At 50.7% G+C, this 14,074-nt stretch overlaps 7 protein-coding genes across 7 annotated transcripts; 3 read left to right on the top strand and 4 right to left on the bottom strand.

The window, feature by feature from the left end:
• Window positions 1–1,649: 1,649 nt before the first annotated feature.
• ALTATR162_LOCUS3057 (uncharacterized protein) lies at window positions 1,650–2,505 on the bottom strand (the record flags this gene model as incomplete). The annotated part of the gene is made up of 2 exons (XM_043310663.1): window positions 1,650–2,260; window positions 2,322–2,505. 2 exons carry the CDS (start codon window positions 2,503–2,505, stop codon window positions 1,650–1,652), a joined length of 795 nt encoding a protein of 264 aa, XP_043166598.1.
• Window positions 2,506–3,114: 609 nt separating this feature from the next.
• ALTATR162_LOCUS3056 (uncharacterized protein) lies at window positions 3,115–4,362 on the top strand (the record flags this gene model as incomplete). The annotated part of the gene is made up of 2 exons (XM_043310662.1): window positions 3,115–3,357; window positions 3,487–4,362. The coding sequence occupies 2 exons, from the start codon at window positions 3,115–3,117 to the stop codon at window positions 4,360–4,362; spliced, it is 1,119 nt and encodes a 372-aa protein (XP_043166597.1).
• Window positions 4,363–4,496: 134 nt separating this feature from the next.
• Window positions 4,497–5,230, bottom strand: ALTATR162_LOCUS3055 (uncharacterized protein; the record flags this gene model as incomplete). The annotated part of the gene is made up of 3 exons (XM_043310661.1): window positions 4,497–4,791; window positions 4,845–4,963; window positions 5,027–5,230. 3 exons carry the CDS (start codon window positions 5,228–5,230, stop codon window positions 4,497–4,499), a joined length of 618 nt encoding a protein of 205 aa, XP_043166596.1.
• A 517-nt stretch (window positions 5,231–5,747) lies between these two features.
• ALTATR162_LOCUS3054 (uncharacterized protein) lies at window positions 5,748–6,851 on the top strand (the record flags this gene model as incomplete). Its single annotated transcript, XM_043310660.1, has 1 exon — window positions 5,748–6,851. One exon carries the CDS (start codon window positions 5,748–5,750, stop codon window positions 6,849–6,851), a length of 1,104 nt encoding a protein of 367 aa, XP_043166595.1.
• Window positions 6,852–6,972: 121 nt separating this feature from the next.
• On the bottom strand, window positions 6,973–7,866 carry ALTATR162_LOCUS3053 (uncharacterized protein; the record flags this gene model as incomplete). The annotated part of the gene is made up of 1 exon (XM_043310659.1): window positions 6,973–7,866. One exon carries the CDS (start codon window positions 7,864–7,866, stop codon window positions 6,973–6,975), a length of 894 nt encoding a protein of 297 aa, XP_043166594.1.
• A 382-nt stretch (window positions 7,867–8,248) lies between these two features.
• On the bottom strand, window positions 8,249–9,551 carry ALTATR162_LOCUS3052 (uncharacterized protein; the record flags this gene model as incomplete). Its single annotated transcript, XM_043310658.1, has 3 exons — window positions 8,249–8,323; window positions 8,376–9,368; window positions 9,444–9,551. The coding sequence occupies 3 exons, from the start codon at window positions 9,549–9,551 to the stop codon at window positions 8,249–8,251; spliced, it is 1,176 nt and encodes a 391-aa protein (XP_043166593.1).
• Window positions 9,552–11,125: 1,574 nt separating this feature from the next.
• Window positions 11,126–12,415, top strand: ALTATR162_LOCUS3051 (uncharacterized protein; the record flags this gene model as incomplete). The annotated part of the gene is made up of 1 exon (XM_043310657.1): window positions 11,126–12,415. The coding sequence occupies one exon, from the start codon at window positions 11,126–11,128 to the stop codon at window positions 12,413–12,415; it is 1,290 nt and encodes a 429-aa protein (XP_043166592.1).
• Between the last annotated feature and the right edge of the window lie 1,659 nt (window positions 12,416–14,074).

Here is a 14,074-nt window from a genome sequence, read left to right as displayed (position 1 = left end):
CGTCGTCCTCATCGTCCAAATCATAGTCACCCTTCGGCTATTCTTATACCTTCACATAGAGCATGAGAATGACAAGAAGCATGGCCTGCGAACAGTGGTTACTGAGTCTCGGTTCGACTCAGTCCAGGAGGATGGTCGGCCACCATCTCGTCAAGAACCAGAAGTTCCGCCGGTGCCGGGACCTGTATATGCTACAAGCTCTAGATATAGTGTCCAAACAGATACCAGTGACTCATCGCTTGCTTCCAAACACCACGCTCAACCTCGAGCTCCGCATCCATGGGACGGTACAAGTCCTGCAGACTGGAGGAAGGTTCTTAAAGACCTCCACAGTGGCTCCGGGTCTGACTTTGGGAACCTGTCTTGTAATACGATCGGGCGCGTGGATAAGCAAAATATATTGACCGAAGTATGGGCGAGGAAACCACAAGACTGCAAGTCGTACGCTGGAGAACGAGCAGATACCGAGTTGGCAGTATGTTGAGGGGTCTGAGGTTTCTTCTCCGGAATCCACGAAGAGCAATCTGCTTTGTGCACGTGCATGGGAAGAGCAAGCGGAATCTAGTACATATAGTTGCCGGTAATCTTATTGTTTTAGCTTTTCGCAAGCCGAAGTGAGTAATTGAAGCAACTCACATCCACCCATCTTACTGCCAGACATGGCAGGCACAAACCACAACCCCAGCCACCGGCCACCCCGTATACCCTCATACTTGGCCTTGGTCGCTATCGGAATCGTTATTGGTGTCTATATTTCATTGCTTTCCTGGGCCATTTACAGGTGCAATTTGACACACCCACGAGAAGAGACATGGCATCGTCAGAGATCATATCGGAGGATATCAGGACCGCGTTACGCCGATGAGGAAAGCGATCCTCCTGACAATGGTTCTGTGTCATTCCGACATTCATTGCAGGGCCCGGAGATTGTGGCGACGACACTTGGGGGGTCCCCGAGCACTGAAATGAGAGGAATCCAGGTGTCTAGAATCAGATGGTAAAACCGTTTGTTGTGTGTTGGTGGTGAGCTGGAGGTGGAAGAACAGCAAGCGACTGCGTTGGCATCGTGCGCTATGGAAGTGTATCTCTGGCGTCTAACTGGGTGTTGGACGGAAAACGAAGTGGTTGTTTATGGTGTGCAATAATAGACAGCGCTTGGGGAGTGCGCATTAGAGTACCTGTTGGGCCATCGAATAGGTAGTAAATGTCAACCTTCTGAGCCGTTCCATTCCTCTATCGCGAACAAGTGAACTTGTAACCTTCTCGCACTCCTTCCGCTCGAGCAGACTTTTCCGATATGCATGGACCGACCATGAAGGTCAAGGCTGAGCCTAGCGTAGCTGTCGGACTATACATGGTCATGGTCACCGTCACCTTCGGCGTTGCCGGAATACGCACATTTCCATTGAAGTCTTCGATCAGACAAGGAACGTTCAGTTGGAAGAATTGGCAAATTCTAGAAGAGCTGAAGAGAAGGTTGAGAAATGAGATATATGGCTTTCCATAGGTCGACGAAAACCCCACCGTGTCAGATACAGAATGGTTTGGATGGACGGCAGCGTACTGAGGTATCGCGCAGTTGATTATCGTGTATTTGCAATTATTAGACTATGAACGGGTCAGTCTTTGATATCAAGCCAGACGCCTATCTACACATCCTCAGGTCCCATATCAAAGAATATGAACTCAGCGGGTTTCTCGCCCACGCTCTCGATCTCGATCTTGTTTGGCCCTTCGACTCCATCGATGTACGCGCCGTCGCCTTCTCCCAATATCGTCTCTCCAATCTTAATCTGCGCTCCGCCCTGTTTAGGTTGCGACCGTCCGCCCATAACAACATGTGCGAAAAGCTTCCTCGGGCCCTCAGCAACGACTTCGTGTACGACCTTCTTGCCCGGCGACAAAATAGACGCATCCATGCTAAGATCAGCTTGGAGCCCAATGGCACCCTTGCTCTGTTCCAAACGATCCGTGTATTCCATTATCCGGACCAGCTTGTCTGTCTTCTCCTCATCGGTAAACTTCTTCGTCTCGTAGTGCGGCTTCAGACCCCTCTTGTTCGGTTTAGCCCAGATTTGGAGGAAATGGACTTCTGAGTCGCGATTGCGGTTGTATTCTGAGTGGCGAATGCCAGTCCCGGCGGAGGTGAACTGGACTTCGCCACGCTTGAGGTTCTCGAGATTGCCCATGCTGTCTTTGTGTTCAAGGACGCCGTTGACAATGTAGCTAAAGATGAGGAACTCGGCGTGACTGTGGGTTCCTGATGTGTTTGTTAGTAATGGATATCGGTATAAGCAGGAACGAAGATGCCGTGTACGTACCAAACCCAGTGCCTGCCTTCACCCTGTCCTCGTTGATGACCCTTAGCGGACCGAAGCTCTCATGTCTGGGATCGTAGTACGATGCGAACGAAAAGGTGTGGTAGGTATACAGCCAATCGTGATCAGCATGTCCACGTTGTGACCAAGGACGCTTGGTGACGTTCATCGAAGTTGCGGTCGACATTGCGCGGACGGTAGGTTTCGTAACGATAGGAAAAAAGATACTGCGAAAAGTGCTTGAGAAAGCCAGGATGACCGCGAAAAGTCCAACGACTATGGTAAGTGTTTTTGTGGTAGTTGAGTAGGATGTATCTGTGGTAGTAGAGCGATGTTCAACGGTTGTGTCTGACATCACGAAAGGAGACTTTCTGGCATCGAATGTGCCTGGAGCTTTTTATAGCTGTTAGTGAGTGGACGGTTAGTTCGTGCATCATGCGCATCATCTCGAAGCTCCATTTGCTTCGCGCATAGCATTTGCAATGAGTGACTAAGGCGTTGTAATGCTGCTAGTAGAAGAGTTGTGGGGAAGAGAAGACGCTTAGCTGATTATTGATGGATGACGGAATTGCCCCAATTCTTTCTCAGCTAGACCTTATTGGACGCTTGCCGACGGCGCTGCGGAACAAGTTCCATCACAGCACTTGCGACGACTCGTGCATTGTTTATTTGGAGCCCTTTTTTTTGGTTCACGTGCAGATACGGGAAAGAGCTAGGATTGTAGATTCCAAGTCTGTTGGTCGTTGGGTAGGGCAAAAGCGAGCACAGACATAATCGCAGATTACCATCTACTATCATGGCATTGCAGAACTTTGATCCAGATGCATTTTTCGAGGATTGGTCAGAGGAAAAGTACTCTCCAACTTGCAGCGGAAAAGTTCTGGCACAATGCATAGGGGAATCATTTGGTATTCCACCCACCGACAAGTACGTCTATCGGGCGCAGGCAGAGACTACCTTGCACACCACGCAAAGAGCCATCGAAGCGAAGAGAAACCATGGGCTGCATGGATGGTATCACGATGATGAGGGAAAGCCTGTATGTACCATACTTTCCTGTTGAATGTCCAACCAGTTCTCGTTGATACCATCTCCACCACAATGACCGAACGATCACCGTGTTTAACACTCATGAACCTACAACCAGCCCATTTTCTAACTCCCCTAGACTGATCCACCGCACCCCTCCCTGGAAGAGATCCAAGCCTATACCTCCCTCTTCTCGCCACAAAACAACCTCCCCACCGCCCTAAACAATTTCGCCAAATCAGCAAAAGCCGACACCCTCCGCAAAAGCATAGGGAACCACCTAAACGACCGACTCCTCAACAAATCAACCAACTTAATCCCTTCCAAAAGAGATCCTAAGAAACCAGCTCGACAGCACAAGAACCCTTATCTGGATCTCTGGAAGTACTCGTGCGAGGAATTGGAATGGGCCGGACCTTTACCATCGACGACGTATACCAAGATATCCCATCATATCTTACCAATTTTCTACCACCACTTTGGTTGCGTGGTACCCTCGTATGCCGCTCTACATGTACTAGCCAAACTCGCTCAGCCGGCGAAACCGGCGAAAGAAGATGTGCTCCCCATCCTGGATATAGGTAGTGGAAACGGATACTGGACATACATGTTGCGCAACTTCCCCAACGCCCACATTGGTACCTCGAAGCCGCTCGATGTACGTGCCATCGATAACCAGATCAGCGAGTACCGTGTCTCCTGGATCAAGGACACTATCATCATGGACGGCAAAGAGTATTTGAAGAGACATGATGGCGGGGAAGGGTGTGTGCTGTTACTAGTTTATCCGCAGGCGACGGGTGGCTTCACAGGTCCGCTACTCAAGGCTTTTCAGGGGGACAGGATAGTAGTTGCGGGAACACAGAATGGGAATGGGTTTACTGGGTTTCAGGATGTGGTTGTGGATGAGTGGGTGGAGAAAAATCTCAAGGCATTTGAGTTGACTCTTAGGATGCCGTTGCCGAGTTTTGCGGGCAAGGACGAGGCCCTTTTTGTGTTTGAGAGAAAGAAGTAGGGAGTGACCTGGGATGAAGACGTCACGGCTGGAGAAGCCAGAAGTTGTATCATACAGCATATCATGGCTGCTCATGTTCATCATTCATATCGTAGGTCATGCCAATAGCTGCCTCTACTTGATGTTCTCCTCGTCTACCACTTGGCCTCCTTCTTTGCCAAAAACGTGTTCAAGATAGCCAGGAGCTTCTCCAATGCGGCGAGCCACTTCTCCAGCTCAGCCTGCACCTGGCTGTCGTCCTCGCCCAACTTGCTGTAGAAGTCCTTGCGGTAGGGGGTAGCGCTCATGGCAGCGCTGAAGACAGGCTTGACCATAAAGGAGTGGTGGGGCTTGAGTGTGTTGCCGTAGGCGTCGCGGAAGGAGTCGGCGAGCTCCTTGGAAGGGTTGGAGATGTTATGACGGAGACCCTGAGCAGTGAAGTCGAGGCCACTATGACGCGAGTGTTAGTGGCATGATCTTGGAGAGTGCCTAGAATGGCTTACCGGGTCAGCCACAGGAGGCCCTCGGTGGCAGTGTGCTTCTTCTCCTTGAGCTCGTTCAAGCAAAGCTCCTGGAGCGTCTCTGACTGGGCTGGTGCTGCGAGCTGCCTGTCGCGGATTTTCTGCCCTATGTTAGCACAACTGTCCTTGTAGCATAACTTGGAGCTTCCATGTTCTGCACGCACCTTGATGTTGCCGCTCATGTCACCCTTGACGGGCTTGAAAGCCACAGAGCCCAAGACATCGAACAGGGTGGTGGTGCTTTCAGCAGCCTCTAGGAACTCAGTCGTCGAGATAGCATTGTCCTTGGACTCATCGACGGGGACGTCTGCGAAGCTCTTCTTGATGGTTTGGAAGTAGGTTCCGCCGGGAGGGTATGCAGCTGCCATTGTGGAATATGTAGAGTGCGTAGTAGTGTAGAAAAAGCAATTGAAGTTTGGATGTGAAAGAGGCGGAAGATGTTTGTATTAGGAAAAGGTGGTCTCGGCCCAAGCGGTGAGCTCTGGTGCGTTCAACACGCGTGGCTTTGGTGGGGCATGCGGCTACAGTAAGCTAGCGCGGGGAAGGCGCGACGCACAGGGTCTCGAGGAGGGGAACATGAAGGCGGCTAGCTCAGGCCATGCACATGGCATTTTAAGCTTGCCCTTGGTAGCGACGTCGGAATGTAGAATTATATCCGGACATACTATGTCCTGTGCGGGGAATGAATGTCCTGTAGTTATCATCTGTCTATGGTATAAGAGACCATTGAGCTTGTTACAACTGTTGTTTTGCTCCAGAGGGCATCATACTCTGAAATCTCCCCACCACGACAACCATTAATCGGACCCACGACAACGTTAATCGGACCTTCTTATCCTTACCCTGACTATCCCCCGAATCCTACAAGCAACCACAACCACTAAGATGCCATCACATATCCACTCAGTAACGAACGTACACCGCATCGCCTGCATCCCAGGTGACGGAATCGGAGTCGACATAACAGAAGCGGCTATACAAGTCCTCAACGTCCTCGCCAAGACTATCGGCGGCTTTGAATTCGACTTTAAAATCTTCGACTGGAGCAGTAAGAACTATCTTGAGCGAGGATGGTACATGCCACCTGATGGTCTAGAGCAACTAAAGGCCTATGATGCCATATACTTCGGCGCAGTGGGTTGGCCCAACGTTCCCGACCACATATCCCTCTGGTCACTCATCTTGCCAATTCGGAAATCCCTAAATCAGTATGTCAACGTGCGGCCTACACGCATCCTCCCTGGAACCACATCTCCATTGTCCAACTGCAAACCCGAAGACCTTGACTGGATGATCATCCGCGAGAACAGCGAGGGCGAGTACTCAGGTCAAGGCGGTACGTCTCATGAAGACAGTCCGCACACAATCGCCACCGAAGTGAGCATCTTCACGCGCGTCGGCATCGAGCGAGTAATGCGATATGCGTTTGAGACAGCACGGTCGCGACCACGCAAGAAGTTGACCATGGTGACCAAGAGCAATGCCCAGAGACACGGCATGGTTCTCTGGGACAAAGTCTTCTACGAAGTGGCAAAGGAGTACGAAGATGTTGAAATTGACAAGATGCTCGTGGATGCGATGACTGTGCGCATGACGCTGCATCCTTCTACTCTCGATACTATTGTCGCTACCAACTTACATGCAGATATCTTGTCTGACCTTGCCGCTGCGCTGAGTGGATCGATTGGTATTGCGCCATCGTCTAATCTCGACCCTACGAGGAAGAATCCGAGCATGTTTGAACCCATCCATGGCTCTGCCCCGGATATTGCGGGCAAGGGTATTGCGAACCCGGTAGGCGCATTTTGGAGTGCCGCTGAGATGGTGCGGTGGGTTGGTGAGGAGAAGGCAGCGGATGGACTTATGAAGGCGATTGAGAATGTGACTGCGAGGGGAGTCAAGACGAAGGATCTTGGTGGGAGTGAGAACACCAAGGGCGTTACAGAGGCGGTGTGTGCGGAGATTGAGACGCTCTTCAAGAGTGGCTGAGTGGTATCAAAAGGAAAGATCGGGCGAAGCGAAGACACATGTACATACCTATAACCAATACAGTTCATAACACACGCGTGTCATTGCTCTCCGAATCTCACATGCACAGGGTATCTCATCCTCACTCCAGAAACACCGCAGGAACCTCGCTTCGTCCCTCTACAACCCGACTCCTCATCGTCTTCTCCTTCTTGTTCCTCTCATCCCCCACCTCCCTCAACCCCCACCAATCCCTCCAAACCCGCACCGCCTTCCCCTGTATCAAGCCCTTGCTAATCGGCCCAAAGTCATTGCTGTCCAAACTTTTCCTCCAATTATCCCCTTCAATCCACACATGTCCATACGGCACAACCACCTTCCCCACCTCCCCACCATCTCTCGTCGCAATGCTCTCTTCATCATGATCCACCAGCCCATCCGGCAAACCTCTCAACCTCCATTTATGAAATTCGGGGTCAAGCGCGTACCCTCTCGTAGGATAAACAGTATCGCCTTCAACAGCAACAACGCGTTTGATCCCCATTTCCCTAGGTTTGTGCGGTTTCCAAAACGTCACCACGTCGCCGCGTTTTATACCCCATGGCTCTTCTTCTCCTGCTTTCGCGGCTGTCTTCCTACTGCTCGTGGCATGATATGCTCGTACGATGACGTAGTCCTCCTGACCTGTCTCGTGCGCATCAGGACTGAGGGTAGGTGCCATGGAGGAGCCGCGGACGTGCTGCAGTTCAATGAATTGGTCGCGGATGAAGAGCATGGCGCAGATTGCTACGATGCCGTTTGTACCCCATTTTATGTAGCGCCGACCTGTGCCGGCATGGCTGTTTTCATGCCATTGAGGTGGTGGTGGTGGTGGGGAAGGAGTGACGCTGCTCGATGGTGATACTGGGGTGGGTTTGGATCGCAGCGGAGCTCGTGGGGCAGGATTTGCCGGTCTGGTCGGTAAGGAGGGTTTCACATGCTGTTTGAGCGCAGCGGGAGGTTTCGTAGGAAGGCGAATGGGAGGTTTAGGTGGCATTGGGGAGACTGGCGTTGCGACGGGGTCATGTTGAAGGCAACGCGAAGTTGCTCGGCAATACTTGCTCGTGTTACGCCGGCGGACGCACATGCAACAACGCCACCATGCATATGCAGGTCTATAATTTCTTCGTCAATGAAATATCTATTACGATTTCAGTCAATTAACAGTATGTATTGCGGACCAAAGAGAGATCTCCGCCTGGCAGTACGTCACAAAAGCTCTGGCACGAGTGAATATCCTGATGATAACGTGCAAAGTTCAAGAGGTATCGGCGTATATCTAGCTAGATGGCAGCTATAGTACAAGGACTAGTACATATCCACAGTATGCAATCGCTACCATTCGGTCGTTTCAATGCTCGTCAAATCCATAACCTAATCTACTTCAGGGCCTTGATAACGGCGTCGGCGTACTCGAAGGTCTTGGCCTTGCCGCCAAGGTCACCAGTGATGGTCTGTAGAATGATTAGCATAGATACTTGTTTCAAGATGGTGAATATGGCTTACCTTGCCCTCAGCAAGGACCTTGAAGATGGCCTGCTCGATGTTGCTGGCCTCTTGGGTGAGGCCCATGTGTCGCAGCATCATGATGGAGCTGAGAAGAAGCGCGGTGGGGTTGGCGAGCTGCTTGCCAGCAATGTCGGGCGCGGAACCGTGGACAGCCTCGAAGATGGAGCAGTTGTCACCGATGTTGCCGGAAGGAGTAAGACCGAGACCACCAATGAGACCGGCGCACATGTCGGAGAGAATGTCTCCATACAAGTTGGGCATGACAAGAACCTTGTCGTTGTAGGGGACAGGGTCGGTAACCATCTTCAAGCAGGTGTTGTCCAGTAACTCGGCGTCGAACTCGATGTCGGGGAACTCCTTGGAAATCTCGCGGGCAGTGCTGAGGAAGAGACCGTCGGACATCTTCATGATGGTGGCCTTGTGCACAGCGCGGACCTTCTTCCTGCCAATGTCGCGGGCGTGCTGGAAAGCATATCGCAGAACGCGCTCAGAGGCCTCGCGGGTGATGAGCTTGATGCTCTGTACAACGCCATCGACCACAATGTGCTCAATACCAGAGTATTCTCCCTCGGTGTTCTCACGGATCAGGACAGTGTCGACGTCGTCGTAGGGTGTCTTGTAACCGGCGATGGATCTGCAGGGACGGACATTGGCGAAGAGGTTGAAGGTACGGCGGAGAGTAAGGTTGAGAGAGACGTGGCCCTTGCCGATGGGGGTCGCAAGCGGGCCCTTAAGGGCGACCAAGTTCTTCTTGACGCTGGCAATGGACTCGTCAGGGATGACCGTCTTGCCGTCCTCGTTCAGGCGCGGGGTGACGTCGACCGACTCCCACTTGATTGGGACATTGGCGGCCGAGTAGATGTCCTTGACCGACTGCGCAATCTCGGGACCGATACCATCACCCTCGATGAGAGTGACAGAGTACTTGCCGTCGCTGCCCTTGGTTCCGTGGAACTTGGCCACCTCGGAGGCGTATGTTCGGGCGGAGACCTATGCAGAGGTCAATATTGTTCTATACCGTCTCCTGGAACCTGTACGCCTCGAGGTTTGTAGGCGCACAAATACCATGTCCCACTGGAAGCTCACCTGGGAGAGCGCGGGCGCCCATCTTGCGCGGTTAGCCTGGCGCAGGCATTGCCGCGCTGGGGCGGCGAAGGAGCGAGCAGCCAACATGTTGAGGGTATCGAAGTGTTGCTACAACCCAATTGGAGCTACACTTTTGTTGTAGAAGTCGTCAAGGTGGGTTGGTCGGCGGCGGGAGGGTTGCGCAAAGCTCGGATACAGAAAAAGAAAGCTCCACCGGCCGCGGGATGTCTTCGTGCGCCAAACCGGTACCTTCCGCCTCCGTCATGGCATCCCGCCCGCCCTTCACCCTATATTCACTCTCGCACCCTCGGTTAACACCAGAGCATCGACTAGGCATATCTCTGAGAAGCCTGACCATCAACACTCGCCTAGAATAAAGTCATATCACGCTGAACCTTATATCCAACGTCACTCGGCGCAACAGCATGTCTTAAGCCGAATGCTTTATCACATGCCAAGGCAATAGACTTTGGATTGCACAGCGAAACAACTGCAAATGTCAAATTTCCTGTCATCGAGGCTCAATTGTTCCTTCTCGTCCGCTTTCTGCAGCTTCCAACCATCACACGCGCTCGTTGTCTTCTCCCTTTTTTGCGGCCGAATAGCGCATTCTTGGCTTTCGTCAGCCGCACGTCTGAGTTAGCAACACGATCTCGGCATGCCTGACTTTTACTTTAAGAATTCATGACCCTAGCCCACTTATGGGTACAACAAAAACGATCAGCCTACGTGACATTATATTGAGTTGAAAGAGCAGTGCTTACAAACAAGAGTTACTTTGAAAGCTCTCACGAGGAGCAGGATACAACACAGTTACGTAACCGACCTCTTTCGCTTTGTCCTGACGGTAGCACAACGCGTTTTTATCCCCGTATCCTGCTCCGAATTGTCTCATCATTTGTCTCCTAGCCTGCCTACGAATCAGTCGAATCCGATGAGGCACGCTTCCTACTACGCAGATCCAGCGCAAACAAGACAAGTGGGTAAAGGAGAAGAGTGGCAGCGGCCACGGCTCCAAAGACTAAAAAGCCAAGAAAGACGCGGAACTCAGCGCTAGAAGTGTTCAGTGCTTTAGAAGGCATGGGGAAGACAGAGGTGGTATTTGTTGGAGCCATGGTTTGAGTGGTGTTAGTATCTGCAACTGTTGGGTTGCTGGACTGTGGGAGAGCGTACGCGAGCGCTGCGTTAAGTATAACAATGGAGAAAAATGCCTTGACTTCCATGATTGTAAGTGTTTTGTGTTCACGTGAGTGGAAGACTTCTTTTGGGCTGGCCTGTGTTTAGGGATAAGGAGCTTCTTACCCGTATCTGCGTGCTTGTAGTACGGTACGTCGATACTGATAGCAGGCGAAGAGAAGACTCATAAGGAGAAGATTTGAGTAACCTAGTGCCTTCGAACCCGACGTTGTGAACCTACTGGTCTTGCGGTCAGCCACTGTAGCCGTACGATGACGAGCCTTCGTATACAGCGTGACCTGACCTGCAACTTATGATGAATTTCTGTCCAATTCCTTTGCAAGGCCCTATTACCAGCTGGTAATAAATAGAACGAAGTGATACAACAGTAAGATCAACGACTGGAAACCCATTTCGATCCATGACACTGGCAGAATCAGCGACCAAAAACTCAAGACCGTCGAAAACATCCTTATCAACATACTATGTTACAAGATGGAATGGCTGGGTTTGTCTGGCCTGGTGCTGACCTAGGCACCGCTCCCATGGCCTCTGCTTCATCGGTTCTGAAATTGTCCGCTGCAGCCCCTACAGCAACTTCTACGGTATCAGACGGAGGCGTGTTTTTCTCTTCCGACGTCTCCGCGTCCGTTACACTTACCTCAACCGCACTAGATCCTGGTGCCTTTTACTCATCGCATATTCCTGTATCGACTTCCACCGCCACAGACGAAGGCGCATTCTTTTCTTCGGACGTTTTGACATCTGCTACTGATCCTGCCGTAATAGCCTCGACTGCACTAGATCCCAGAGTCTTTTACTCGTCTGACGTTGCTACGTCGATTACTACGGCATCAGATGGCGGAGCGTTCTTTTCTTCCGTCGTTTCCACGTCCGCTATTGGCTCGCACACTAGTACTCATTGCCTCCCAACTGCAGTCCACGACAATCCTTTAAACCCAAATGTGGCACCGCCAATTGATGCTGTGCCGTCATGCGTCGACTATGGTACACTCCCAACCACAGTACCTAATGCTGCCGGGCTCGCTGTCGATCGTGGACCACCTTTCGAAATATCCGATCTTACAGCTTTAGCAACAAACATGCCTACGGGTTTATCATCGACCTTTACAAAGCGGGACATCCCTAGAATCTCGACCAACCCAGGTCCAATTGTTGGCGCTGTGGTAACCGCTCTTGGTGTAATTCTTCTGTTATATTTATCGATCAAGTATTGTGTACGCACGAGTTCCGGGACCAAAGACTTGGAAAGGGGAAATTATCCGTATCATAAAGAAGTCACCCGTGGTCGCCGTTGCTACCGCGATGGATCGCCTGCGGCCACCCGTCCGGAGGACATTCCAATCTCGGAAGGGTATGGTATAGATCCCATTGATCTTGCTCGAGCTCAGAATTGGCAAGAAGGAGTCAGCGAAAAAGGTGTGTTTGTTACTCGAGATCGCGTGGATCGAGCCGTCGGTGCTGATGACCTTCAGTCAATTCTTACTTCCGGAGGCGGCAACGGTAGGACATATACTTCTCCGCATTATCCTGACCCCATCCTAACGCGCAAACTGGTACCTAGACCTCGTCCTGTAACCCAGTTGCCGCTGCTCGCGTACAGTGCGCAGTGTACGGATGGTGGGCAGGTCTCACCAGTCTCCCCACTGAATGTGAACGATGTACAAAACGATCATAACCGTACACGAGATTACAGCAACGTCTCACCTCTTAACTCGCTCACCATGCATCGTGGACCTTCTGGGTCGTTGTGAGTATTGGCCCAAAAATGTGGTGTGGTTGTTGAAGATGAAACACGAGCAATTGTCAGAGACGCGTCTCCAACTAGTGGAGTTTGAAGTTTCGCACAGCTATCCTGCAATTTTGCTTTTAATTCTAATACTCGTTACTTCAAACAATGTGATTAGTTCTTCCCATCAATGTTGGTTTCTTTATATTGCTTTTCCTTGATTTCTTTGTTCTCAACACGGCTTAACTATCGTGAACACCCTTCAACATCCCACTCATCCACATTCATTCTACAAACCACCTACACTCGTTTAAACGCAATTTTTTGTATCGCAAACAAACATATAACATTCGTTCCATATATTGCACAAGATGCCATCACTGAAGTTCCAGCACCGCGCCGAACCCATCAACGCCGAAGATCGCAAGATCGGTCCAATTCCTTTGCCATGGTTCATCCCCATATGCGTTTTTGCGCCTTTCTTACTCACCTTCATAGCATGGGTGTTATATCTGCAAACCGTAAAGCGATACCAAAATAAGAAGCTTTTGCAAGCGCAACAAGAACAGCAGCGCATAACTGCTAAAGAGGTGGAGACACAGATGCAACAGTTCATTGGGTCCAGTGCGAGTACTGCGAACCGTCATGCAGCAGCGAGAGGATACAGATGATCGAGCTGCGATGTATGGGTTCGGAAGAGATTCTGCATTAGGATGATGAAAACGGGTATGGAGTGAGAGAGGGAGTCATGTGTCAGTACTTCGATACGCGCAAATTAGCAGTGAGTAATACACACTGGTAATAGATCTCGTACGCTGTTAACTTACAAGATGATTCCAGAGACTTTGGAGCTACTATTGTGAATGCATAATATCTCACAAGTCTTCACATCACATTGTAGCCTAGTCTACAAAAGGCTATTGGAGTCTCTTCACCACTTTCCAGCACCAGCTGTATTCGATTATTCTAATACAGCCTTGAAGCCGGACTTCCAACTCACCCTTCACTTCAACAAACCAACACAACAACATGCCACCATTCTACCCTTACACTCCCAGCGCGATCGCGCCGACACCTACCTGCAGTAGCACACATTCTCTTCCTTCCTTCACTCTGCTTACGCTTATCGCAACGCCAGCAGCTATTTCCACTCCAATGGCCTACACGACTTTGGCGACCTCATCCACCATTGAGGACATTATACATCAAATCTCCGCGGCAGACATCCCTGCTCAACCCATGTCAACGCTCGACTTCACTATCAAAACTGCTAGCTCTGGATCCGATAGGGGTGGTTTATCGACTGCCGCTACCATTGGTATTATTGCTGGTGTGATTATCCTTCTTTTCGTTCTAGGTATTTTTGTGGTGAAGAGGTGGAAGTATTGAACGAGAAGGATGGTATGTTTGGTGTTGAGAAGTATTGGGAAAGACACGTGACGTTAGTTTGAGTAGGCATTTTCTGATTGCTTAGTGATGTGTAAAGTCTATGTATTTAGATCCTCGATAAATGTGGAGATGATTTCATGATTACATCTTTTTGGCTCTAGGTATGCCTTTCTTGATTCGTTGCTGCTGATGGGTGACTTTAATCGCGATGTACTCTCGCGAATTCAAAAAGAATCTCCCTTGATAATCTAATTTCTCCGCCGTAGTCTCCTGGTTGTATCTTCAGATGCACTCC

Source organism: Alternaria atra, assembly GCF_907166805.1.
Source record: "Alternaria atra isolate CS162 genome assembly, contig: 22, whole genome shotgun sequence".
NCBI classification, from domain to species: Eukaryota; Fungi; Ascomycota; class Dothideomycetes; order Pleosporales; family Pleosporaceae; genus Alternaria; species Alternaria atra.
The sequence above is the reverse complement of the archived record's forward strand: the minus strand, read 5'-3'. Positions and strand labels throughout refer to the sequence as shown.